The sequence below is a fragment of the Rhipicephalus microplus genome, chromosome X (genome assembly GCF_043290135.1).
Source record: "Rhipicephalus microplus isolate Deutch F79 chromosome X, USDA_Rmic, whole genome shotgun sequence".
In the NCBI taxonomy this organism is placed as follows: Eukaryota; Metazoa; Arthropoda; class Arachnida; order Ixodida; family Ixodidae; genus Rhipicephalus; species Rhipicephalus microplus.
In genome coordinates this window covers 307,079,892-307,107,221 of record NC_134710.1, presented here as the reverse complement: position 1 = coordinate 307,107,221, position 27,330 = coordinate 307,079,892, and the positions used below count along the sequence as shown (strand labels likewise).

The 27,330-nt window shown below is 45.9% G+C and overlaps 1 protein-coding gene across 1 annotated transcript; it reads left to right on the top strand.

The window, feature by feature from the left end:
* The first annotated feature begins 75 nt into the window (after positions 1 to 75).
* Positions 76 to 27,330, top strand: LOC119161357 (group XIIA secretory phospholipase A2). The gene is made up of 4 exons (XM_037413793.2): positions 76 to 595; positions 4,706 to 4,773; positions 6,728 to 6,902; positions 26,819 to 27,330. The coding sequence occupies exons 1-4, from the start codon at positions 358 to 360 to the stop codon at positions 26,929 to 26,931; spliced, it is 594 nt and encodes a 197-aa protein (XP_037269690.1). The 5' UTR covers positions 76 to 357; the 3' UTR covers positions 26,932 to 27,330.

Here is a 27,330-nt window from a genome sequence, read left to right as displayed (position 1 = left end):
TGATGTCATAGAAGTTTTAAGGTTTACAATTTTTAATGTTTTTTTTGTGCGTAAATTATGGTGCATACAGTTTCTTTCAGTTATGATGAGTGTCTGCTTCGGAATCTAGTAACGTTGGTCGCGTGTGTGTCATTATTTCTGTGCGCGGAAAATGAAGAAATCGTAAATCAACGCATATTCCCCCGACTGTACCACTGTACTCAACGCCACAGAGCACCCATCTGTGTGACTTATCTACGCGTTCTGTGTGTCTCTACAATCCGCATCGTGCACAACGTCCGTGCAGCTTTCACGGCGCGCCGGTCTTGTTGCCTTGGGCCTAAATATGATTTGTGGACTTGATCATACGAAGGGACAATGATATTGCCAAGTTTCCGTGGTTGGTACCGACTTATTCCGGTCGCCGTAACGATAATTGCTTGGCTCGTGTCTGGGCAAACGATATTCGACTATGCTCGTCACCTGACGCATCAGGCCGAACGTTACTTGGATGATATAAAGTTCGGAATAAAGGCAATCAGAAACGGACTAAACACCGTCGAAGATGTTTTGAAAGACTCAAAAGAGCCTAGCTGTGCGTACAAGTGCCCTGACGGTGAGTGACAGCATGTTGTGTTCCGATGGTGCCGGTAGCGCGCGGTCGAAAGACAACATTGATTACGCCACGGTAATCGGAAGTGCAATTGATCTGTGGCGGTAAGTTCTAAAGCATAACATTAGCAGTCTGCACATTGGCGTAAATAATGCGTCCTTTAAATAATGCCATGGCGCTGACGTTGCCATACCCGACAGCGCTGTCGTTGAAAACTTTCGAGGTGCCATCAGTATTACAGTGTTCGCTGCGGAAGTGTTCCATTTCTCATCCTGGCTACTTAGCAGCGCTACAAAAAGGGCAGTCGTGTACTGTGCTCATAAAGTAAAGGTTGGTCGGTCGTGACATATCAAAGCAGAAGCCACATAACTGTTGCATGCAATGCATGTTCACTGCACACTCTTATAAGTCTGAAAGGGAACGTCGACTTTTGTTTTTAATTCCGTTCGCTGGCTCCAAAATTCACGCTTTTATAAGCGTCGTTTTATATGCGTCTTGGCGTCGTGTGCTCCTGTGTGAACTGTGTACCACATACACACAGAAATTAAAATCTGTGCGTGAGCTGCACGCGAGCGACGTGGCATGAGATCGAAAGCCCGCAGTGTTCGCGCTCCAGGTTACACCGGTTATTGGAAGATGCTGTTTCATTTCAATATATCGGTGCCCTACAGACACTCTTAACTTTTTTTTTTTCTTCAACGCACATAGCAGAAGTGCTGACCAAAATTAGAACGAGTTAGAACTTAGCAGAATTATGCCTGAGTGACTCATTGTCAGTGCCTGCTGCTAAATTCTAGTTCGCTGTACTGATGATTAGCACTTGGTTTTAGCCATTGTAGTCACCTTTCGATTAGGCCAGATTGCAAACATGCATGTTGTTCGACTTCAGTGCATGCTGAAAATTCTAACACGATAAATATTATACGATACCCTTGAGGAACTTATTGAGGCACAATGAATCTCCCAATTCGAGCGATTAGCTAAGACTAAGCCAGGCTGCCAGATTCTATGTAATCTCGGTATTTCTTACCACATTCAACACGGAGACTAATACGACATGCCACGCTTTATCCGTGCCAAGCTCACAGTACCACCCATACCAAGAAACATGCACCCTGAACACAACAAGGGCAGACGTGTCAGTAGAGTAAGAGCCATGTCAAAGATGTTCGGGCACAACCATGAGGCAGTCTTTGCCGACGCAGCACGCTACCAGGAACGTACGTCACCGCATCGTGGCTGCTGTTGTAGACCACACAGAACAATGCAAAAGCAGCGCATCAATCATCACACGGAACGTAGAAACGGCAGAAGAAGTGGCTATCGCGATGGCCATAGCCCACACTAACATCTCATGTGTAATCAATGACTCGTGGACAGCCGTTCGAAACTACGCCAGCGGCAGAATCTCCCCCGAGGCATTGCAGAATCTTAGTACAGGCAAAATTCACGAGGCGGACAAATACGTGCACATCCTGTGGTTCCCTGCCCACACACCACTAGGTAATCCGTAGGACAGTCCGAATGAAGTGGTGCACAACGTGGCTCGAGGTCTTACGTTCCGAGTCACGTCAGATGAAGCTGCCACCCAATCGGACTTTTCTGCGCCGGTGTGGGAATGGGACGATCGACTCACTAAATTTAATGACATAACACTATGTCTGCAAAGGCGGGAGTACCCTCCGCCTCACCCCAAGCTAAATCGGGCCCAGTTCGTTCAGTGGCGGCAGCTACAAACATGCACATACACGAACCTTGTCATCATGCACCACATATATCCCGACGTCTATAGTTCTAACCTATGCCAGTACTGTACCACCAGAGCTTGACCACATCCTATGGGAATGTCCAGCATTAGTCAAAAATTCTGGGGTCGCGGCCTCCAGTGAAGACCTTCAAGCTCATTGGCCAACTGCGCTGCTCAGTTCATGCCTGGACAAGCAACTTTGGGCAATCCAGCAGGCCAAGGAAGCTGCCGGGAGACACGGTCTCTCCGCTGGCCCCTAGGTGGGAGCCCATCCCAGCAATCTACCGGATATTAATAAAGTCTGCATCTCTCTCTCCCCCATTAAGCCCTAGTGCACTGTTGCTTTGGATGACAATGTATAGATAACCAAACCTTGCTACAGACAAATTAAGAAAGAAAAACTACTTGGCACTACTTGAAACACGAAAGCTGAAGGAGACTGTCAACATGATTGGTGGAAGGCATGAAGGACTTTTTTTATGCACATGGCTAACGACGATCATAAAAAAAATGAAAATGAATGAAATGAAAAGTGAAAATGAAAATTTTAATAGTCGCAACCAAGGTGTTCCTTATTACCAAACTTGTATGTACATCATTCTGCCATCTTTAACAAAAGCTAATTTAAGCCCATATTGTTCACTTGAAATGCACGATACCACCGGAGAATCATTAAGCTGTAAGTTTCTGGTTTGGTGACATTGGCATTGCGGTGCTAAGCGTAAGAGTGCAGGTTCAATTCGCAGCCACAGCAGGCACATTTTGATGGTTCAAAATGCAGAAATGCTTATGTACACACTGTAGACTCTCGTTAAACAGAACCTGAAGAGACCTGGAAAATATATTTCATTTAACAGGAGTTCCATTTACTGAGAGATGAGCAAGGGTGCCGAATACAACTACGAAACCAATCTTGTCAGAAGCGCTGGTTCCATTTAACACGTTCGCTGCAGCAAGCTTTCTTGGTGTCGCGTTTTATGTGCAGAGTGACTCACCAGTGGGTCATGGCATCTGCACTATAAAATTTTTTTCTGATTATTTATAGCCTCTTGCTACAGGAATTATAACTCTGTGTTCGTGTTTTATGAACTTATTGCGTCAGCAAGCAGATGCATGGTTGTAACATCTTGGCCACATGGGAGAAGCACAGCCCATGACCCACCAATCACCCATGCCACAGTGAATGTGTTAAGCCACAGTTTCTCTTAAAAAATTTACTTTTACTGAGAGTCTACTGTACTTGAATTGAGGTGCACATTGAAGAACTCCAGGCTATCAAAAATAATTTGCAATCACTCGCTAGATGATGCCTCAAAATCTTTTTGTGGGTTTCGGTACAATAAACTCAAGAATTTAATTTTCAATAAAATATATTATTTGCAAGGGACTGATAACATGTCTGATTGGTCTAACAATTCACAGCGGAGGCAATTGGGGGAAGTGCATCATATTTCACTATAGTGCATCATAACCTAGACACGCACAAACATACCGCCAAAGTTGACATTTAGAGCAATACAAGCTTCTGCTTTGTACTTCCTAGTTACTTTTACTGAGAACAGATGCCCCACACAAATAGTAATAATATTGGAAGGTAAGAATTGGTAGCAATGCAACTATTGAACTTCCAAAGCAGATTGCTGCAGCATTGCTTGTTGAGTCTAGTTTATTCAATGTAGGCTGTGTTTTTATTCATTATTGTTAAACAATAACCACATATTATTTTCAAGTTCAAAAATTCAAACTGGAAGCCATTGTAGTTTCCTTGCAGAAACTGGAATCTGTGTAAAGACTGCAAAATATGGCACATTGCAAGATGGCTTTTTGTCAGCTGCCACCGTTTAGAAAATTGTGTTCATACGCAGTGATTTCCTCTAAATATTCTACTGCTCAAAACAGGCACTGGCTAGTATGCTGTCCAAAGGATAGCCATTGCTGCCCTGGAATGTACGCATCTAGTTCAGCAGTGTGCACAATATGGTAGTAACTGATTTGGGAAGTTGGCATGTAGGTGTGAGCTATGCTGTCATGTGATTTTGCATTGCTATCAAGGGGCAGTTGGCTTGAGATGACTCGATCAGTTAAGTCAGCAGCCTGTATGCAGGTTCCATTATCAACACTTCTGACATGACACAGATTCAAAGACTTATCTTCGTAGAGGCTGTGGAACAGCCTCCAAGAAAAGTTGGCGCGTCGAATCTTTTGAACATTTGATGCTAAACTGCACAAGCACTGGGAAAACAATGCTCGTTCAGTTTCAAAGCATGCTTTAGTGTACCTTCTTTTAAGTACAGTGTTCCTTTTTAACCATTTGCTTGTACCGTTTTATCATCTGTCTTTTTCACTTCTTTTATTGCTTCCCCAAGGATCATTGCCAAAACCAAAGATTGGTTACAGAGCTGACTCCAATGGCTGTGGTGCTTATGGCTTCCAGGTAATTTCTTTTTGCCCACTGTAATTATTTCTCAGAATTAGTATGTACTATCTTTTTATGAAATATCCGCAAAAGCTGCTTATAATGATGGGACTTTTCTAATAGTGCATCTAAATTTTTGTCTGTATGAGTGCAGAGAGGTCTAATAAACATGGCACTCTGTGAGTTCATCAATCGGTAGCAATCCGAGCCACTTGTCAAAACTTCTTGTATAATGAATTTTTGGGTGTAGTGAAATAATCAGGGTTAACAGTGGAATTGCTTCAAACAGGTTGGCCGACGTTTCGACAGGAGGACCTATCTTCCTCAAAGAAGCCTTGTCATCTGTGCCGTGTTAGTTTTAGGGGATAGTTGTGACATCTCTTGTGGTTGTGCATGTTCCAGTTGGTGATTGTCTGAAAATTAAAAAAAAAAATCTATAAAGCAGAAGACTGCAGCCTTCATTTTATTTTAAGTTCGGTTGCAATGATACATAGTGTTCTCTTCTCTTACCTCCGAGAAGAGAACCCTTTGTATCATTGCAACCTAACTTGAAATAAAGCGAGGTCTGCCCTCTTCTGCATTATAGATTTTTTCTTTTCAGACAACGATTACCAACTGGAACATGCACCACCACAGGAGATGTCACAACTAACCCCCTTGAAACTAACACAGATGACACGGCTTCTTTGACAAAGATAAGACCTCCTATTGAAACATCGGCCAGCCGGCTTGAGGCACTTCCGCTGTTTATCCTGATTAGCCCACTGCGCGTTTCCATCTGTCAGCTCCAATCTTGGTTTTGGATGTAGTGAAGTAATTGCCAAATGGTAATTGGCAATGGCAGCATTAACAAATGCACACTTGTGTAGAATATTGGCTATAAGAAAGGTGTCTTTGTTTTCGATGAAGCGCTGCTGTAGTGAGGTTTCACTGCACCTTCAAAAAGTAGGACTACAGTGACTGTCTGCAGGACATAGTGCAATATTCAGAAGATGATGGTGCTGGTACTCTTTCTCTTATGGCACTCACACGTAAAGCGAAATGGGCCAAGAATCACAGCAGGCTATGCTTCTGTCAGTATAAGTTCTTCCTCTCTTTTGCCATCTATGTAATCTTGCCCTTGATGTATGCATTGAATGCATTTAAAAGGAACCTCAGTTTTGTTTTGGCTTGGAATTCCTTGCTTGTAGTGTCTGTTGGTCTCTCTTTTTTTTGTGAATCATTGCATTTATCTAGTAAAGTAATTGCTTAATCTTGGAAGGTATTCTAAAATATCTTGCTGTGAAGGCCAAACCCCATAAGCGCAAAAATGCATGTGACAGTGACGAGCGACGCAATGAGCAACGAAGCTTTGAGAAACGAAGCTTTGAGCGACAAAAAAATAACGTGATGTTTATGCACGTGCATATAAAAAAAAGTGCTGCAAGGCAATAATAAATACCTTCTGTTTCATTATGCAATCAACATTTTATTTTTACATTGCTTATCACCGACTACGCGACATTTTTGGTACGAGGAGGCAGCCTCATGCCAGCAACAGTGGAGTTCACTGAAACTATCCGAAGCCGTCGCATGAATCATGTTTGCCTGCGCAAGTGACTGTTCGTGCGAAGGCGATCTACGTCGCGTCGCTGTCGTGTGGGTTTTCATGGTTATGGGGTTTGGCCTTTACTCATGAATAAACCATGTGTCTGTAACAACACAAACTATTTTTTGCCGCTTTAGAGTCACTCCCCAAAATCTTCTTTTTTAGATTGGTCTGAAGAATTTCATTAAGGAGTAAAAAAAAGTACACATTTCTCGGACAGTTTTCGCAAAAAAAAAAAAAATTGACTTGACAGGGTTAATCAGGATTAAAATAACAAATGCGTACTGTATTCTTGACCTTGCTAGCTAGAGGAAATTGTTTCTTTTACTTGTAAAGAACTTGTTGCTTGTTCATCCCTTGTTCTATTATGGCTTGTTCTATTAGATGGAAGCAAAGGAACTTCCACACAAGGAAATGAACTCATGTTGCCACAAGCATGACCTCTGCTATGGCACCTGCCTGGCTGACAAAGATGAGTGTGATGCAAGGTTTCTGAGCTGTCTAGACATAGTCTGTGATAAGAAGGCCGGGAGGAGTCACAAAGACAGGAACTCTCAAGGTATTGCTTTCTGGGTGATGTTCAATCTGTACTGATGAAACAATTTCATGGATGCAACATACAGTGTCTTTCAATGCAGCATAGGCTCACTCATTGTAGCATTAGAGCATCTGTTCCTGAAAGAGAGACATCGTACATGCAGTATTTGATTGATGTAGCATAATTGTTCATGGTTTTAAATTGTTACTCAAGATGTGGGAAGGCTATTCTATTAATCAAGGAGTATAGGCATGAATTATTTTCATGTAGAACAAGCTTATGATGTTTACTGAAAATAAATATTCTAAAGTAATACCGGCAAAGAAGAGCTTGTATAACAGATCATATATTTTATTTTGGCCTTAGTCTGAGCGGGCTGTGAGTTCCAGAAATCACACCATGTGTCTATGTGCTCAGCAAAGCCATCACCGAGCGAAGTGTGCCACAATTTAGCCACCTACTGAATGTAATTATTTGTGCAATGTACTGTGGATATGAGCTTACGTCAAGCTAATGAATGAAGGTCTACATTTAAGCCCAGCAATTGAGTAGCTGACTGTCATCGTAGATTTGTTTGTTTACTTGCTTGACCTCCATTACAACTGTTCATGCTAGCAACTCATTGTCGAATAAAAGCTCTCGTTAATATATAAAAATGGAAGCTATCATTGAGGAAATTGCCAACAAATTGTTACATCATTTATGACAGGGCTATGCATATGGCAACTTGTTTCCAAAATGTGTACATTATTTGGAAAGTAGGAATCACCTTGAAAGAATTAGATTTGTGCATTCCTTTCACATGTGCTTTGTATATGGTGCTATATTTGTGTTACATGGGTACCAACAAGCTCTTTTTGACTCTGTGAATGGAAAACTTCATAAAGGAGTCATAGTGAAGGAGTTGTGGCCATATAACAAGGCACTTTACAAGCTTCAGACAGAAGCTGCGAGGAACCCATTAGTGGGCACTGCTACACCTACTTCCTTGTGTGAAATATTGGTGATAGTGATGCTCAGAATGTTCTGCTTCATATTTATATTCTAGAAAAATCATAGTTTATTTAAATGAAAGAAAAACAAAAGCTTTAGGGTGTTACCACAGAAACTTGTACTTTAAACATGTTGACAGCAATGTTGACCTTGCACATTGGTCCATCGCACAAATAATTTTCACTTAGCAGAGGGACTGGTGTGTAGCTAAATGAAGGCTTCTAAGTCCTACGGGCCAGTCTATTACTAGAATACTTAATCAAACATTAGTGGGCAAGTTTGTGAAATAATGTGAACTGAATGTTCATGCAAAATGCGCCACGAATCGAATAGAGTTGCTGGCAGGAGCACGTTCAGTGTCGATTGCTGATGGTGCCGTCTCTATCCATCGATTTGTACATTGCATGTATGACATGGACTTCTTGTAGTGATTGTTCTATGGCCCTGGCACGCTCAAGTGACTTGCCAAGCCATTTTTTATCACTGATTGCAGCATTTGGGCTTTAGCTTCTATGTCTGCATTGTCATGCAATGTCTCTGTACAGTATAACTGCATGTGTTCATTTGCCAAGCCTGCTTCTTTTGTACATTTCTGTCATTTAGAAATTGAAACATATTGTGACAAATCCAACAACTTCACAACAAGGATGTTCTATTTACAAGGTTTAATACAGGGAAATTTATACCCAAAGCCAAAGGAATTACACAGCAGTTAGAAAAAAGAACACAAACGTTCGTAGTCCTCGCGAGCCTCTGCCTGGAACACCATTGTTTTCTTCTTCACACGTGTTGGCCGCTTGGTAGAAGCTCGTGCACATGCTGGGCCGGCTCGGGCATTCTGGCTGGCTTCATCTGTCATAGCGGCGCCATCAGGGTGTCTCTTCGTTAAGGACATCTGCATTGTACTGTGCGTTATCAATTCCTCATGGCATTATCCCCCCTCTCAAGCGGCATCGCCCCGATGCGTGGGATGAGGCTGTCTGGTACCTTTTGTCTACTAGTTTCTAAAAATGAGGTTGTAGTACACCAAGAGATGGGGGTGACTAGGTTTCGTATCAGTCGTAGCACGGCTTGATGTGTACAATGTGTGCACGCTCTGTGGGATTGCGTCACCTCGAATGCAGGCGGCCTGCAGGCTTGACTTCATAGACGAGGTCACTGTGTCGCTGTACTATTTTATAGGGGCCAAAATATCGGCAAATGAGTTTTTCAAAGAGGCCTCGTTGCCGTACTGGGGTCTATATCAACACTTTGTCGTGAATGTCATACCCCGTTTCACGTCTTCCTCGGTTGTTGCTGTTGGGGTCGGTCGGGTGTTGATAACATATTCGGTATCTTGCTAACTGGCGGGCCTCTTGCACGGCAGTATTGGAGGCAAAAGTGATGTATGGTAAAATTTCGTCCCAATTTTTGTGCTTGACATCCACATACATAGATATCATGTCAGCTAGAGTTCTGTTTAGATGTACGGTCAGGCCATTGCATTGAGGATAATATGCGGTGGTTTTTCTGTGAACAGTGTGAGTCGTGTTCAGCAGGCACTTTATAAGTTGTGCCGTGAAAGCTGTTCCACGATTAAAGACTACAACAGTTTGAGGGCCATGTCGGAGAACTATGCTGTGTACAAAGAAATGGGCCACTTCTGCCCCTGTTCTCCGTTCCAAGGAGTTGGTTGCGGCAAATCTAGTTAACTAATCAGTCGTCACAACGATCCATTTTTCCCCGAGTGAAGATGGCAGGAAGGGTCCAAGCAGTTTCATTCCAATTTGTTGGAAAGGCCCTTTTGGTGGATCTATAGGTTGTAAAAGGCCTGCTGATTTAGCGCTTGGTGTTTTCCGTCTTTGGCACTCGCTGCATGTTTTGACATAGTGTTGCACTGAGGCTAATAGCTTAGGCCAATAATAATGGAGACTGATCCTTGCAAGTGTTCGAGTCACACCCAAATGTCCAGATGTGGGCTCATCGTGGCACACTTGTATGTTTCTTGCCACTTATGGTGCATTCAGACGACGGACCGAATCTAGATGTGGCGGGATGGACGGCGCGTCACGTGACCTCACATCAGCGATTCCCCTCGTCCGCGCAGCTCGCGGACGGATGACCCCAACCTGTTTCTCACATAGGGATTCTGGCGGGAGAAAGCCAATACTTCAGCGGATTAGCTCAAGGTTTCTGGCAACCAGTACACTTTTCGTCTGCTCACGGTATGTCCTGGCTCGCAGACATCTGCATGACTGGTCGGCATCATCTACGCTTGAGCTTTTTTCTTATTTTACTTATTTTTCGGGGGATTTGTTCTCAGGTGATCAGGTGATTAAATACGCAGAAATCACTTCTGGTAGTTCGGGAAATGTCGCCGCCGTCGTTTGACACGTGAGATTCTTAGCCGTCATGGTGGTGAAATATTCTAACTTCTGCAACCGTGCCGCTTCTAAAAAAGGATGGGAGACGTGTTCAGAAGTTCTACAAGTGGGGAACAATGTAGTTGAAAGAACATTCTGCCAGGAACTCCCTTTTCTCTTGAAAGAATAACACTCCTCGTTCATTTGTCACAACACGACAGACATCGCAGTCAAGCTATAGCCAAGCGTCGCTTCTTGCGGGCATCCATGTTGAATACTTTCAAACCGGTCTGCTGCCAGCGGGCGCAGGGGAGCGCCGAATCTGCTCTCGAGGGTAATCCGGCTGTTTTCTCCGAGGACACCGCCCGTCGTGTGGATGCGCCTGCAGGCGGATCATCCGCGAATTAGCCATCCGCGTCCACGACAAATCCGGATTCGGTCCGTTGTCTGAATGCACCCATAGTTGCAGGAATGACAAGCAAGAGCTTTTCAAGGTTGGGCTTGAAGTTTCTCTTGTAGAGAACATTTCTTCGGAGCCAGAAAGATGTGAGACTACGAGAAAAATATACGAGGTATTTGTATGTCAACTCCTTCCAGGTGTTTGATGAGTGGGAGCAATTATTCATCTGCACATTGAAATTCAGCTATTTGAGTAGCCCCGACAATACCTACGCACGGAAAGTCCTCTTCTGAAAGTGGTGTGTCTATAGGAGCCCGTGACAAACATTCAGCATCTGTATGCCTCCTCCCAGATCGGTATACCACGGTTATATATTCTTGCAGTCCGAGGCTCCTCCTTACTAGTCATCCAGGTGGATCCTTGATGTTCGCCAGCCAGCAAAGCGCATGATGATCGCTGACTGCCTTGAATGGTCTGCCATATAAGTACGGCCGAAATTTACTGATGGCCCATATGACGGCAAGTAATTCTTTCTCTATGGCCGAATGGTCACTCTCCACTTTTGTTAGTCTGACTGGCGTAAGCTATTACCTTTTCTTCATCATTCTGCCACTGTATTAGAACACATCCAAGGCCGATGTTACTGGCATCTGTGTATTTCCGTGTCAGCTGTCTCATCAAAATGAGAAAGAATCGGGGGCTTTTATAAATTTTTTCTTAATTCGTTGAAGGTGCTCTATTGCTTGTTTAGCCACTTTAAAAGCACATCATCTATTGTAAGTTTCGTTAAGGGTTCTGCGATCTCCGAAAAATTTCTCACAAATCCTCTGTATGAAGCACATACGCCTAGAAATCTCTGTACTGACTTTTTGTCTGTTGGCACCGGAAACCTTGTGACGGCGGCCGTCTTATTGGTATCAGTTTCGAGCACCTTGGGTGCTGACGACATGCCCAAGAAATCGAAGTTCTTCAAAACCTAATTGGCACTTCTCTGGCTTGATTGTCGAATCTACCGAATCGATTGCCTCTAACACTGACTGCAGGCGCTTGATGTGCTCCTCAAATGTAGCCGCAAAGATGACCACGTCGTCTAGGTACATTAAGCAAAACTTCCACTTCAATCCGGAAAGAACAGTGTTCATCATGCATTGGAACGTTGCCGGTGCACAACAGAGACAAAACAGGAGAGTCTTAAATTTATGAAGTCCGTCCAGGGTAACAAAACCAGTCTTCTCGCGAACACGTTCATCAACTTCGACATGCCAGTATCCACTTTTCAAATCCAGTGATGAGAAGAACTTTGCACACCGAAGTCGATCTAACGTGTCATCGATGCGTGGAAGGGGGTCCCGTCTAGTCACAGCATTCAGTTTCCTGTAGGCGACGCAAAACCGTAGCGTGTAATCCTTCTTCTTGACAAGCACCACGGGAGATGACCACGGACTGTCAGAAGGCTAGATCTTCAAGCATCTCCCGTGTCTGATTCTTGGTAACTTCCCTTTCTTTTGGTGAAACACGGTACGGGTGCTGGCATACCGGGCTGGTTGTCTCATTCGTTATGATCTTGTGTTTTGTAATGCTCATGCGCCGTACCTTTGAGCTTTTGGAGAAACATCTGCCGAATTCCTGTACGAGGTTGTACAGCTGTTGCCGTTGAATCTCGGGAAGGTCAGGATTTACATACATTGTGTCGCAGATATCAGATGATGGTTTTACATCCGTTGACGTCATTTCAAGACTGCATATTTCTGTCATTTCACAGAACTCATTAAGAAAGGCTATGACCATCCCCTTTGCGATGTGCTGGAATTCGTTTCCAAAATTTGTCAGGAGGATGTCTGTGCACCCGTTTCGCAGCTGGATAATTCCTCGTGCCACACAAACTCCTCTTTTCAAGAAAACATCCATGTTCCTGTCTGCCACACCTTCATAGTCGCTAAATGTATCATTCTTCACGAGAACCATTACACTGCTTCGTGGCGGTACAGTCACATCATCGATGATGCGCTGTGGAGTGATACATCACTCGTCTGCTCGCACTATCTTTATAGCTTGCTTCATCGATAAGGACACGCTTGACCGCTGCAAATTGATGATCGCACTATCAGCTTGTAGGAAATTCATTCCCAGTATGACTTCCCTCGAACACACGGGCAGGACGAGAAAGTCGCCGACGTTAGTGAAGCCCCATGTCTAAACTTTTGCAGTGCGTCTGCCGAGAGGAGTTATAAGGTTACCACCTGCCGTACATACTTAATGCCCTCCATTTGGTTAGAACTTTCCTGAGTCGCTTCGGTAAGTGTCCTAACTTATCACAGAGTAATCTGCACCAGTATCGATTAAAGTGTGGAGCTCTAGTCCATCAATTTAAAACGGCAAGTCTCAAGTTATTTTCTCTCGCATTTCTTTACCTGGAAACAGTCGCCGTCGACGTCACGCTGGTAATGCAGTGGAGGATCTTCATATTCCAGATCGCCAACAGCCTCGCCTGCACAGGTTGCCCTCTTCAGTTTCCCAGTTTCGGGCTAGGGAATGATGCATGCTTAGGAAGTGACTAAGGCTGGGCGAGCAGTGGCACATGGGGGACGGTGAGCGTGGTTGATGAGGACGAGGTTGGTCAAAGTTCTGGCATGAGCATAAGTATTCTTCTATGTCGGATAACTCTTGCAATATTGTGGACATGGTGCGTTGATGCCGAATCCCCTAACACCAGCTTGACGATATCGGCAATATCAATATAAGTGACCAGCCTCTCCGCAGTGGAAGCGCAAGGGCCTACATGCGGTGTCTCGCCATACATCGCTCTTCCGTGGAGTTGTCAATGACGCACGAGGTGCACTGCGTGCTGCCTCTACAATATGAGGCGGACTGCGCATTGTCTGCAGGTAAGTAATTGGCGTCGTGATCGGCGCACAGTGCAGATCAGGTCGCCTGAGCACTTCGCTATCGCCCATCGTGTTAGTGGTACATCATTCTGTGGCTCCTGCATGGCCTGCCGAATTTCTCCTTGGACAACTTCAGCGAGAGACAGCTCTGGGGCGACATTGTGTGACTGCAGTTTCCTTAGTTTCTCGCAGACAATCGACCAGACGAGCTCCTGCAAGGTGTCAAGATCATCCACGACGCCTGCCGAGTAAACTCCTGTTGATGTACCGGCTATGTCGCAGTTGTACTGTCGGGCTCTCTGCTGCAGCGTCGTTTCAATGGTTGTTGCTTCTGACCGAAACTCGGCAATAGTTCGGAGTGGGTTGCGAACGAGTCCCGCGAACAGCTCTTGCTTTACCCCATGCATGAGGTAACGCACCTTCTTGCCTTCTGTCATGCTGGGGTCAACTCGCTTGAAAAGGCGGGACATGTCTTCTATGTACATCGTGACAGTTTCGTTCGTTCTTTGATTTTGTGTACGAAGGACTGCTTTTGCCTTTTCCCGGCAGTCACTGTTGCCAAACGTACTCAGTAGCTGCCGCCCAAACTCTTGCCAGGACGTCAGTGATGCCTCGTGGTTTTCATACCACACTCGCGCAGAGTCTTCCAACGCAGTGTAGACATTGTGCAGCTTGCCTTCCTTGTTCCACTGTTTTAGCTTTCCTACTCTCTCGAACTGTTCCAACCAGTCTTCAGCGTCCTCGTATGAGTCACTGTGGAACACCTTTGGAATGACAGGTTGGCTTACAATGAGTTGTGTCGACGTAACTTGGCTCGTCATAGTGGCAGTGTGGCTTGTCTCCGTTGCTGATGTCCTTGACACAGAGGAAAGTGGTCCAAATTCTGGCGAGTCTCCTCGGATACGGTGGCTAACCCGTTGGTGCGCTGGTGTAAGCTCTACGACTTCCAGCTGGTCAGTGCTTGGACTTCACTCTCGTGTGGATCTCGGAATCATCTACCCAGCACCTCCACCAGAAAATGTAACAAATATAACAACCTCACAACAAGTATGTTCTATTTACAAGATTTAATAAGGGTGAACTTGTGCCCAAATACAAAGAAATAACATAGCAGTTAAGAAAAAGAACCGAACGTTCATAGTACTCGCGAGCCTCTGCCTTGAACACCGTTGTTTTCTTCTTCATGCACGTTGGCCGCTTCGTAAAAGCTTGTGCACATGCTGGGTTGGCTCGGGCACTTCGTCTGGCTTCATCTGTCGTAGCGGTGCCGTCAGTGTTCCTCTTCATTAACGACATCTGCATTGCACTGTGCGTTAACAATTCTTTGTGACACTATGATGAATGATGTGTAATGTCATTCAAATAAATTAGGTGGTCGTAACAAGCAACAAGCTTTGATTAGATCTACTTTTTTAGCAACTGCTGTGTAAGCACGTTGTAAGTACCAAAAATTTAAACACAAGATAAAAGAGGATGCACGATAGCGCTTTGAAATATTAGCAGTTTTCTTGGCATTCTTTTTTGCAAGCAACCTTTTTGAATCTCTGCATCGATAAACTGATAAACCGATGTTTTCTCACTCATTTATGGTCATCTGAAGATATGTACAAAATTAGTGTAATCATACTAATTTTTTAAAAATACAAAGATTTTGCGTAACAGACAGCTCAGGTAGTTGGTAGGTGTCCATGTTAAAAAGACAAGGCATGCAAACACGGACACATGATAGAAGTCAATACACCACAAACACAGACTCGCATCTGAAATAAGTGGGCGCACCAGTGGCGGAAACGAAGGCAGAAACAAAAAAATGGCAGCATATCCACGGGGTGGATGATGGAAAGTGGGGCGAAGCATCCGTCCGTGTATTCGTTCTTGCTTCCGTTCGTCCGTGCGTCCATCCATGCGTCCACCCATGCGTCCATCCGCCCGTCCGTGCGTGCATCTGTACGTGCGTCCGCACGTCCATCCATGCCTCTATCCATGCGCTCGTCCATGCATCCACCCTGCGTCCGCCCATGCGTCCATCCATTCGTGCAGCCATCCATGCGTCCGTCCATGCATCTATCTGTGTGTCCATTCGTCCATCTAGTCAACACTCCAAGTACAACAATCTCGCATGTTTTCATTATATATTCCGCATATAGAAGCACCGCCATCCAGCAGACATTCCAAGGACTAAACTAGAGGTGGCACACGCACACTTTCTTACGGCTGGCGCTTCGTGTCTACTTCCCACCTTTAACCACCTCGAGTTCATGGTATATACTAGTTCACTATATTCATGGCACTGCGGCCCAACGCTCGCTAAACCTTTCTGAAACAAAGGAGGTTACGTCCAGCAAGTATAACGTAGCAACCTTTTCTTGTCAGATACTGCTCAATGTACATGCCAGTGGCTGCTAATGGGGAATGAGAGACAGAAGAATTTGGCTTTTAGTTAATGCGAACGCTGCGATTTTTTTATTGTTCAACAACGCACAGGAGAAATCTCCCACCGGCACCCCCTTGGAGGTCAAAGCGTAAGACATGTTACGTACTATGAGGGACGAACGGGTGCCGCTTTGAGGAGCTTCGCCCCTCAAATTAATCTGCGCATGCTCAGTCAAGCGGCGACGTCCATCAATCCTGCATGCGTGTTTGGTTTGTGTAAAAGATAACTGTTGCTCATGCACTTGCTTTCTTCACTATGCAAATTAATTAGTGGTTGGCTCACGTGAGTGCTACTACTATTATTATTATGCCAGACCTCAATCATTAGACGCAGTCTTTTATTCCTCTGCCTGTACAAAACTGCGCATTCATTGAATTTAGGCATGCAACTTTCACTTCCAGCAGTGTAAAGATGGAGGCTCACCATCTAATATATCTCCACATTGTAGCTGGTGAGCTATCTTTACAGTCTCCCGCAGGGGCGCCTGCGCAAGTAGGCGTTTGGTGTGTAGCGACACCACGGACTTGAGCTAACGGGGCAGTTTCTACGCCCTCCCACGCCTAGCCGTGCGTGGCTTTGCCGTGTCAGGGGAAAAGGGGATCCTGGGGGTTGAGCCGACGCTGGGTGATTGGACCGTTAAGGCCCCCCGGCAGAGGCAACACACCCCTTTGGCCCCGGCTTCACGTAGACGGCACCCCTGGGCTGACCCACCCAGGGGAAACCGGCAGTCGCCTTTTCCTGTCTCTCCCTCTCTTCATCTTCGTCTTTCCCTCTTACTTTCAATCTTTCCTGTTCTCTCCTCTCTTCAATTTACTTGTGTTTTTCCTGGCCGCAAGGGTTAACCTTGTGTGGGTATCCAAACTAGGGTAAACCATATTGGGTTATAGTAACTGCGTACTGCTGGCGTTGCGCAGACATGCCCACATGCTCTGCCACGTCCCCTTGTTGGACTCCGTGGTGGGTGGTAGGTGCCGTTACCGAAAAATCCACATTTTCCCATGGGATCTTCTACCCCCTCTCTAACTGATCGTGCCTCGAAAAGGGTACGCACCGACGCAACTTCACTACTTTGGCCCAAAAACAGAGAAACTTTCCCAAAATATCATGTCCTCCACTGCGAACAATCATCTACAAAAGCTAGAGCAATCTCACCCTTCCTTGTGGCCAAGTGCTTGAGAGAGACCATTGGAACCGGTTATAAGGCCACGAAGATGGCAAGTGGAGATCTGCTTCTCGAATTAAAAGACAAGGAACAGTACAATAAACTCTCGCACCTTGTAGCCTTTGGTAACATCCCAGTCTCTGTAAGCGCACATTGTACCATGAATACAGTGAAGGGCGTGGTATCGGACGAAGATTTGATGACACTGAGTGAAGAAGAGCTTCTTCATGGATGGAAGGACCAAGGTGTAATACATGTCCAGCGCATGAAAATCAGACGTAACAACAACGAAATAGCAACAAAGCACTTAATACTCACCTTCAACTCAACCACTTCACCTGAGACTCTCAAAACTGGCTATATAAAACTCCATGTCCGACCCTTCATTCCAAACCCGAGGCGTTGTTTCAAATGCCAGCGATTTGGTCATGCATCCCAGAGCTGCCGAGGGCAGCTGATCTGTGCTAAGTGTGGCACAACCGGCCACAGTGCTGATGAATGTAGTCATGATGAGGTCCTGTGTGCTAACTGCGAAGGTAATCACCCCGCATACTCCAGAGCGTGCCCAGCCTGGAAAAAAGAAAAAGAAATAATAACTATAAAAGTAAAGGAAAATATCACATTCAGGGAAGCAAGACAACGGATGTCGTTAACATTGGCACTAAAAACACCTTTCGCCGAAGTGGTGCAACGAGGGGCGGCACCACAAAGGCCCTTGGCAGTTGCCCAGACCGCGCCTAGCGTGCCGAGGCCAATGCCACAAGCCCCTACGGCGGGAGCAGCCAGCGCTGCCCTGCCCTCATTCAGCCTGTCCACACCAGTGACATCTACAAGCTCTGGCAGCAGCCAGGGCAATCACGAGGCCAAGGGGGCTTTATGGACCCCCAGCTCGGTGGGGACAAAGACTTCGTCAATCGAGGCGAAGTCTAAGCGACGCACAGATCGCTCTGTAGAGCGGGCGTCCAGTGCCTCGCAAGAGGCTATGGACACCAGTTCAAGCCAAACGGCGCAGGAAGCGCCGAAGGAGCGGCGAGCTTCTCTCGACCGCCCCAAAAAAGACAGAACGCCGATTACAGGGCCTGACAAAGGCCCTGTAAAATGAGCCAATCTCCGTCTTTTCTGCACACAGCACTTCTTCCTTTTTTTCTTCCACTATGGACAACATCATACAGTGGAATGTGAGGGGAATACTTAGAAATTTAGATGACGTCCAAGAACTTCTGAGTAAGTTCAACGCGAAAGTGCTATGTGTGCAAGAAATGCACTTAACTCCTAAGCACAAGGACTTTCTACGGCAATATATTATTTTCCGAAAAGACCGGGAAGGTACTGTCGTACCATCTGGCGGTGTGGCCATTATAGCTGATCGAAGTATATCATGCCAGCATTTGAAGCTCCAAACGGCCCTTTAGGCAGTGGCCATTCGAGCTGTACTTTTTAATAAACTCATTACCATATGTTTTGTGTACATACCACCGCATCAACAGCTACAGAGACGTGATCTAGAATCATTAATAGATGAACTCCCAGAGCCGTTTCTGGTTCTAGGCGATTTTAATGCACACAATGTCCTGTGGGGCGATGCTCACTGTGATGCGCGAGGACGTCTCATTGAGCAGCTCCTTTTCTCTCCTAGTTTGTCTTTTAAATATAAAGGAGCCTACGTATTTTAGCCTTGCAAACAACACGTACTCCTCCATAGATCTTAGCATTTGATCACCGTCCCTTTTACCTGTTTTTAAGTGGAATGTTCTTAAAAACCCTTATGGGAGTGACCACTTCCCAATCATCCCGAGTGCGCCGAACAAAGATCAACTACCCGCGCAGGTTCCTCGATGGAAGATTGACTCAGCTGATTGGGAAGGGTATAGAACTCTTACACACATGACATGGACTGAGCTGTCTGCACTGACCATTGATGACGCCGTCACGTATTTTACAGCTTTTATACTTGATGCCGCATCTAAATGTATTGCCAAAACAAGCGGCATGTCTTCTAAAAGGCGAGTCCCATGGTGGAACGACGCATGCAGGAAAGCACGGACCACTCAGAACAAAGCATGGGCGCTGCTTCGCGATTCCCCTACAGCTGAAAACCTGGAAAATTTCAAGCGGGTCAAATCGCAGCCAAGGAGAACGCGCCGACAAGCTAGACGAGAGAGCTGGACAAAGTTTATATCGAGTATCAACTCATACACAGATGAGGGAAAAGTGTGGAATAAGGTAAAGAAAATTAAGGGCCAACAAACGTATTGCCTTCCACTAGTAAATAGCCTCGGGGAAAGCTTGGAGGATCAAGCCAACTTTCTTGGCACACATTTCGAACCCATATCGAGCTCCTCACACTACTCCGAATCCTTTCAGAATTACAAAACACGAATAGAAAAAAGAAAATCCACAAGAAATGAGGCATATAATGAACCATTATGCTTAGCAGAACTGCGAACAGCACTCAGCTGCTGTAATACATCTACCCCAGGTTCTGACAATGTAATGTACGCGATGCTAAAGGAACTACGCTCCGAAACTAAAGAAACTCTCCTCTCTCTTTATAATCGCATATGTTTTTCAGGTGCGATCCCCTCCTCCTGGAAGGAGGCTGTTATAATTCCAATTTTGAAGGAGGGAAAGGATCCCTCTACTGTATCAAGTTACAGACCTATAGCGTTAACAAGCTGCCTCTGCAAACTATTTGAAAAAATGATCAATTGCCGCTTACTCCACTACTTAGAAACAAACAAATTGCTCGACCCATACCAATGCGGGTTTAGAGAGGGCCGATCTACCACCGACCATCTTATACGTATCGAGGCACACATACGTGAGGCTTTTGTTCATAATAAGTTTTTCTTATCTGTGTTTCTCGACATGGAGAAGGCCTACGATACTACGTGGAGATTTGGAATATTGAGAGACCTCTCACACATAGGTATACACGGTAATATGTTCAGTGTCATTGAAAGCTATCTGTCTGATCGTACATTCCGCGTTAGAGTGAGCAATGTTCTGTCCCGAACATTTGTACAGGAAACCGGAGTGCCACAGGGTGGGGTGCTCAGCTGTACGCTCTTTATTATAAAAATGAATTCTCTCCGTGTGTACATCCCAAGTAATATCTTTTATTCAACATATGTCGACGATGTGCAGATAGGTTTTAAATCGTGTTCTCTTGGGATCTGTGAGCGACAGGTTCAGCTTGCCCTTAACAAGGTATCCAAATGGGCTGATGAAAACGGGTTCAAACTGAATCCACAGAAAAGCACCTGTGTCCTTTTTTCTAGAAAAAGAGGCTTGCACCCTGACCCTGAAGTGGTCGTTAGGGTGAGAGTCTACCCGTAAACACAGAATTAGATGCGAAGTTAACCTTTGTACCGCACATAAAACATATTAAAAATAAATGCTTGAAAACAATGAATATCCTAAAGGTGCTGTCACGAACAACGTGGGGCAGTGACAGAAAGTGCCTCATGAATTTGTATAGAAGCCTTATACGCTCACGCCTTGAGTATGGGGCAATAGTCTATCACTCTGCCACGCCAAGCGCTCTGAAAATGTTGGACCCTGTTCATCATCAAGGCATCCGCCTGTCCACAGTAGCCTTTAGAACAAGCCCAGTTGAAAGCCTTTATGTGGAATCGGACGAGTGGTCACTCCATCTGCAGAGAACATATTCTTCCTTCATATATTTCCTTAAAGTAAATGCGAACAGTGAGCAACCCGCATATTCCATCATCAACGACCTGTCCAGCTCTCAACTTTTTTGCAATCGGCCCGCAATGGCACGCCCTTTCTCGCTGCTTGTTAGAGACCTAGCTGAAGAAACAGATGTCCCGCTGCTTGAATACCACCTCAGCCCCCCCCCCCCCCCCCCCCCCCGCTCTGCGGCTCCCGCCATGGCAGTGGCAGGTTATAGACTGTGACACATCTTTCGTAGCTGTCACAAAGCATGCCTCCCCCATACACATTCGGATGTATTTCTTAGAGCTGCAACATAAATATGACTGTCCAGAATATTATACTGATGCATCCAAGTCCCATACTGGCGTGTCCTATGCGGCGGTTGGCCCATCCTTCTCGGATGCTGGCGTTCTGTCCACCAGCACAAGCATTTTTACAGCCGAAGCTTACGCGTTATTCGTAGCCGTTATCAAAGAATTGAATACGCCAAGAGTAGTTATATACACAGACTCCCTGTGTGTCGTAAAAGCGTTGAAAAATCTAAAAAAACACAGAAACCCTATAATTATATCCCTTTATTCAATACTATGCGCGGCCTATGCTTCCAAGCAACATATCGTCGTGTGCTGGGTGCCAGGACACCGCGAGATTGAAGGAAGTGTGTTGGCCGACCAGCTCGCCACGTCAATTACCGGAAGCACTGCCAACTCTTCAGTTGCTGTCCCTATAATGGACCTAAAACCAAACATACGGAAAAAGCTCAGGGCTTACTAGCAGAAGTTATGGGATCTACAAACTCATAACAAGTTACACTTGATTAAACCATACCTCGGTAACTGGCCACCCACGTCGAAAACGCGCCGTACAGAGGTCAGTCTTTGTCGGCTTAGAATAGGACACACACACAGCACGCACACACACCTTTTGTCCGGTGTTGACCCACCCAGCTGTCACAGATGTAGCCTTCCACTTACCGGAAAAAACATTTTCCACTAGCGTACAAGGAATACATACCCCTTCACCCAGCTATGTTTATTGGTCGCAAACTTCTTTTTAAAATATAATGCATTGAATGCATTCTTAAAGGAAGTAAATACTTTCCATGTTATCTACTCAAGTGATCAGTAGCATGGCCTCTGAAAGGAGGCTGCTGCTGCGGATGCTACATTCAAAAGAGCACCTGTCTTCCGGCCCTTGGGACCAAGGGCGCTCGCGAGAAATCGGTGCTAATATAACGCTCCTATTTTATGAAGTCATGATAACTAAAGACTCATTCTCACCAGGCATGCTTCACTTCACTTTCATGATTTTAATAAATATATGTCTTACGCATCTATAGAGCGCAGAATTTTAGGCTTTTTTACAGTCATTTACCATAACCATTGCTCTCATCCGATATCATTTCCTGGCGCTCTTTGGCCATCAATGGCCCTTGCGCCATTAAACAACATATATCATCATCATCCTTACAGTTGGTTACTATTTGATGGTTATCTGTATTGTGAGCACTATTCATTTCATTCGCCTTCTCACCTGTAAATACTTATCATCACCGCTTGGGTCTAGGCAGAGAGGCTTTGGCTCAAGTGTGAATAAAGAAGAGATTTGGAGGCTTGAACGTTGTCTCTCAAGTAGTGGATTGTGCTGTCTGGTCACCCAGTCCTCTCGCTCTACCGTTGCCTCTATGCCTTTCACTTCAATACACTCCTGGAGCTCCGTTCAGGTCGCCCTTTGCCCGAACCAACCTTGGCAATGTCACAAGACGAGGACTTTTCCGCGGCAGCACCCACGACGTCTGCCCCGACAGCATCTTCCTGCTTGATCACCACGCTGCAGAAGGATCCCCCGGTATTCGCTGGTCTTCGTGGTGACGACGTCAATGACTGGTTGCAAGAGTACGACAGCACGAGTGCCCTCAACCACTGGGATGACTATGCGAAGCTCACACCGGTCTCCTTTTACCTGACCGATGTTGAAAAACTTGGTTCTTTAATCATGGTTCTTTAATCACGAGCTGGACTTTCTGGATTGGGCCTCATTTAAACACCAGCTACGACAGATTTTTTGCGAACGCTTCTATTCGCTCAGACATTGCGAAGAAGGCGCTAGCGGAGTGTGTTCAGCAAAACGGTGATTCGTACACGTCCTATATTGAAGATGTCCCTCGCTTTTTGTCGTCGAGTGAACAACTCTAATGACCCAGAGCGACAAGGTGCGTCATCTGCTCAAAGGCATTGGTGCTGCGGCATTCAATGCGCTTGCGATACAGAACCCTGCTACTGTCTCCCAAATCGTCAAAACATGTCAGCGCCTTGATGAGCTCCCAGGCAGGAGTCCTGGTGTGCGTAGAAGTGAAGCCACTCGACAGGTGCTGCCTGGAGTGTTTGAGATCCATCTGGTACGTCTGCAACCTGACACGTTTCATCTGAGTGCACCATCTAACTGCGAGCTACGTGCATTAATCCGCACCATCATACGAGAGGAACTCCAGGCACAAGCTGTGCCTTCCCCTCTTGAGCTCCACACGCCGCCGCCTGGCAGCAGCCTCCACAACATCATCAGGGAAGAACTTGTTGCCATGAGGTCTACCGAAGTCCCCAGGCCCCTCTACCGACGCCAACTTATGCACAGGTTGCAGCGCTGGCGCTTTGTTCTCAGACACCACCTCACACATCTCAAATTCACGGGTCGATGACTGCTCTCTCACCACGATTGTCCCTTCTGCCTCCCAACACCTGGCGGCCACCTCGACCTGTATGCTATTATTGTGGGATGCGTGATCATATTTCCCAATTTTGCCGATGCAGCCAAAAGGACAAAAGGCGGAGTTACGACTACTGTGAAAGAGATGAGCTGCCTGGTCCGATACCACGAAACGGTCGACCCTACCGACAGTATGAACACCGCTCGCCATCCCCGCAGAGCTTCAAAGGAGCCGATATTTCTCGTTTCTCGCGTCGCCGCTCTCAGTCATCGATGGGGCACTACTCTTGTCTTTTATGACCAGCTACCTCGACCCCGGGCCACCGCCCGGAAAACTAAGAAGTGCAGCTATGGTAGGGAAAGCTGCATGTTTCAGGACAAGCCAAACTCCTCTGCAATGGCCCTCAAATGTCCTGTTAGTATGTATTGAAGGTGTATGGACTGAAGCATTGGTAGACACAGGTGCGGAGCTTTCTGTCATTAGTACTGAACAGTGTTCTCGGTTGCGCAAAGTGAAGACGCCATACACTGCCTAGTGGCTAAGGTACTCGGCTGCTGACCCGCAGGGCGCGGGTTCGAATCCCGGCTGCGGCGGCTGCATTTCCGATGGAGGTGGAAATGTTGTAGGCCCATGTGCTCAGATTTGGGTTCACGTTAAAGAACCCCAAGTGGTCTAAATTTCCGAAGCCCTCCACTACGGCGTCTCTCATAATCATATAGTGGTTTTGGGACGTTAAACTTCACATATCAATCAATCAAGACGCCATACACTGGACCTCCTCTTCGGTATGCCAATGCAGTACTTGTTCGGCCCGTCGGTGTGTGCACAGCGAGAGTTTTTATCGATGGCATCCTTCATCATGTTCCGTTTCTAGTGCTTTCGTCATATCCACACGCTCTTATATTGGGATGGGGCTTCCTTTCCTCAGCGTCGGCCGTAATATTTCGCCACCAGCGGGTATTTAATATGACGTCTACTAAATTTTCATCTGATGACGATACTCGCCAAATGCATTTCGTCACGGTGGCCGATTGTCCCATTTCACCTGACAACGAGAATGTCTTGACCTTAATGTCACATGCGATCATTAATGGGGATGTGTTTCTTGTGTGGTTCTTAAAGGGAAAAGACGAGAAAAGTGAGCCCCGTAACTGTCTGCATCAGGTGCGGCACCTCAACAGTAGCTCACAAGGGAAAGGGGTAAGGAGGGATTAAAAGTATAGGATTAAAAGATATATATAGAGGGAGGAAGGAGAGAGCGAGGCGCAGGGACAACGAGCGACGGAAGTAAATAGGAAATAGGAAAAATGGAAACTGTCACAGGAGTCCGAGGACGGGGCACCACTCGATGAGAGCTCTTGTCGACGTCAGGAGATGGCATACGACGAATCCAGTCGGCCAGAGCTACGCTGTCGTCGAAGATCGCGAGGGCACAACCAGTCGACACGGAATCATGCGAGCGAGTCCTAGTGTGATCACTCGATATATGGTGGGATCGTTATTGCACCTAGCTTGGTCAGGTTTAGTGACAGCCGAGCGTTGATCACTGCCCATAACCCTACATCTTCGCTACTTCTTCTGCCTCGCGGTACCCGGTTGGCCTGCATTGCTGACACCGAACCTCTTGCCTAATGCCTCTTCATAATGATGTACCAGTGTCGCCTATTACAAACGAAAACCATACAACGACCACTGTTTTAATTGCTACCATAAATCCTTATCTTCCTGTGGGGCAAAAGGAGGATATCTTGGCGCTACTTAGAACTCACAGTGCTTCTTTCGACATCCTTGCCAACCTTCTCGGACGCACGTCTGTCGTAGAGCACCGTACCGAAACAGAAGGTAATTCTATTGTACGACGTCGCTCATACTGCATGTATACCGCGGAGCGCAAAATCATCGAGGACAACGTCACTAACATGCTGAAACGTGACATAAATCGGCCATCGTCAAGTTCTTGGTCGTCGCCCGTTTTGCTGGTTCGCAAGAAGGACGGCTCGGTGCGATTTTGTGTCGATTATCGAGCACTAAATAAGATCACGCGCAAAGATCTATATCCAATGCCACGAATTTACGATGCTCTTGACTCCTTCCAGTGCGCTGAATATTTCTCAAGCCTCGATCTACGCTCGGGGTATTGGCAAATACCTATGCATAAAGCGGACAAGGACAAGACAGCATTTGCAATACCCGATGCCCTCTGTGAGTTCAGCGTAATGCCCTTCTGTTTATGCAATGCTCCAGCAACATTTTAGCGCATGATAGACACCGTTCTTCGTGGCCTTAGGTGAAAAACCTGTTTATGTTATCTGGCTGATATCGTCGCATCTCTCATAATCATATGGTGGTTTTGGGGTTAAACCCCATATATAATCAATCGATGATATCGTCATTTTTTTCTTCCACTTTCTGGCAGCATCTTGAGTGGCTAGACGAACTTTTGACGTTTCTTTCTAATGCTGAGCTGCAACTTAATAAAAAAAAATGCCATTTTGCCCGCAAAAACATCATAGTGTTTGGTCACATTTTAAGTAAAGATGGTGTTCGACCAGATCCTAACAAGGTGAAGGCTGTGACATATTTCCCTCGGCCCGACAATTCAAGGCAACTACGAAGTTTTCTGGGTCTTGCCTCTTATTTCCGCCGCTTCATTCGCAACTTCACCTCCATTGCATCGCCACTACGCAAGCTTCTGACGTCTGGAACAGCCTTCTCTTGGACAACCGATTGTGACATTGCTTTAAACACCCTCAAGGCAGCGCTGACATCTGACCTCGTTCTCTGTCACTTCGACGATCATGCCCCTACCTGTCTGCACACCGACGCTAGCGGCCAGGCTATCGTTGCCGTCCTCATACAGCGTAACACAACTGGTCAAGAGAGGTCGCCTAGCTCCTTTTGCGAAAAGGTTCATTAAACTTCCTTGTGTACCACCAAGCCAACCAAAACAATGTACCAAAACTAGCCACTAAGTTCATACCAAAAGTGTGTACCTCCAAATGAGTGTCCAGGCGCATCCACTTCAAGTAATGCCTTGCAAGCATGTGTGCACAATTATATAACTGGTTACAGCCTCAAGTTAGACATCACGGCACCATTGGGTATCATGCGTGTATTGTCGTACACTTTATGGGCTCTAAATATAAACACAGGTGACTTATTTTCATGCCCTGCCAAGTAAACATAATATTAGCATAGTGAAATATCCCAAGGACTCATAATTTATCCCTGTACTGGCTGGAACATAAGTGATTGTGCTGATCGTTTAGTTCATGATATATTCCACTTCCCTCTCCTCTTAGTATTGTTTATCAAGCGCTGCCTTGCTTTGCTTTTCAGGTTGCAAAGCAGCAGCGCGTGCATTCTACACAGGAAGTCAATACCTTGGCTGCAAGGCATACAAGGATGCCCAAAAACAGGCCTGCTATTGTGCCAAGAAGCATGAGCTGTAATCTGTACGCATGCCTTCTCTCTTGTATGATGCAGATGTATGGCATTTCTAGTTACCTTGGCTAGATCTACTATTTGCCTTCCTTTCTCTACACGCTCCTTTTTCTTTTAAACTTGTAAGTCTTTCACAGGGATATATAAGAGTTTCAACTCACGGCTGTGTACATTCGTGATGGATAAAGGCTGGTACACACCGGCGACTAGCAGCGGTTGCGCGACCATTTGCGACTGGTTGAAAACAGTCGCGAACGGTCTCAAAGCGACTGCTTTGGCTAGTCGCTTCCTGACCGATTTTTCAGTTGCGCGACTGCGGTCGCAAAGCTACTGGAAGCAATCAGCAATGCTCAATTTTTGTTTGTTTTTTTTATTGCACTGATGAGAACGAATAAGAACAAGAAATG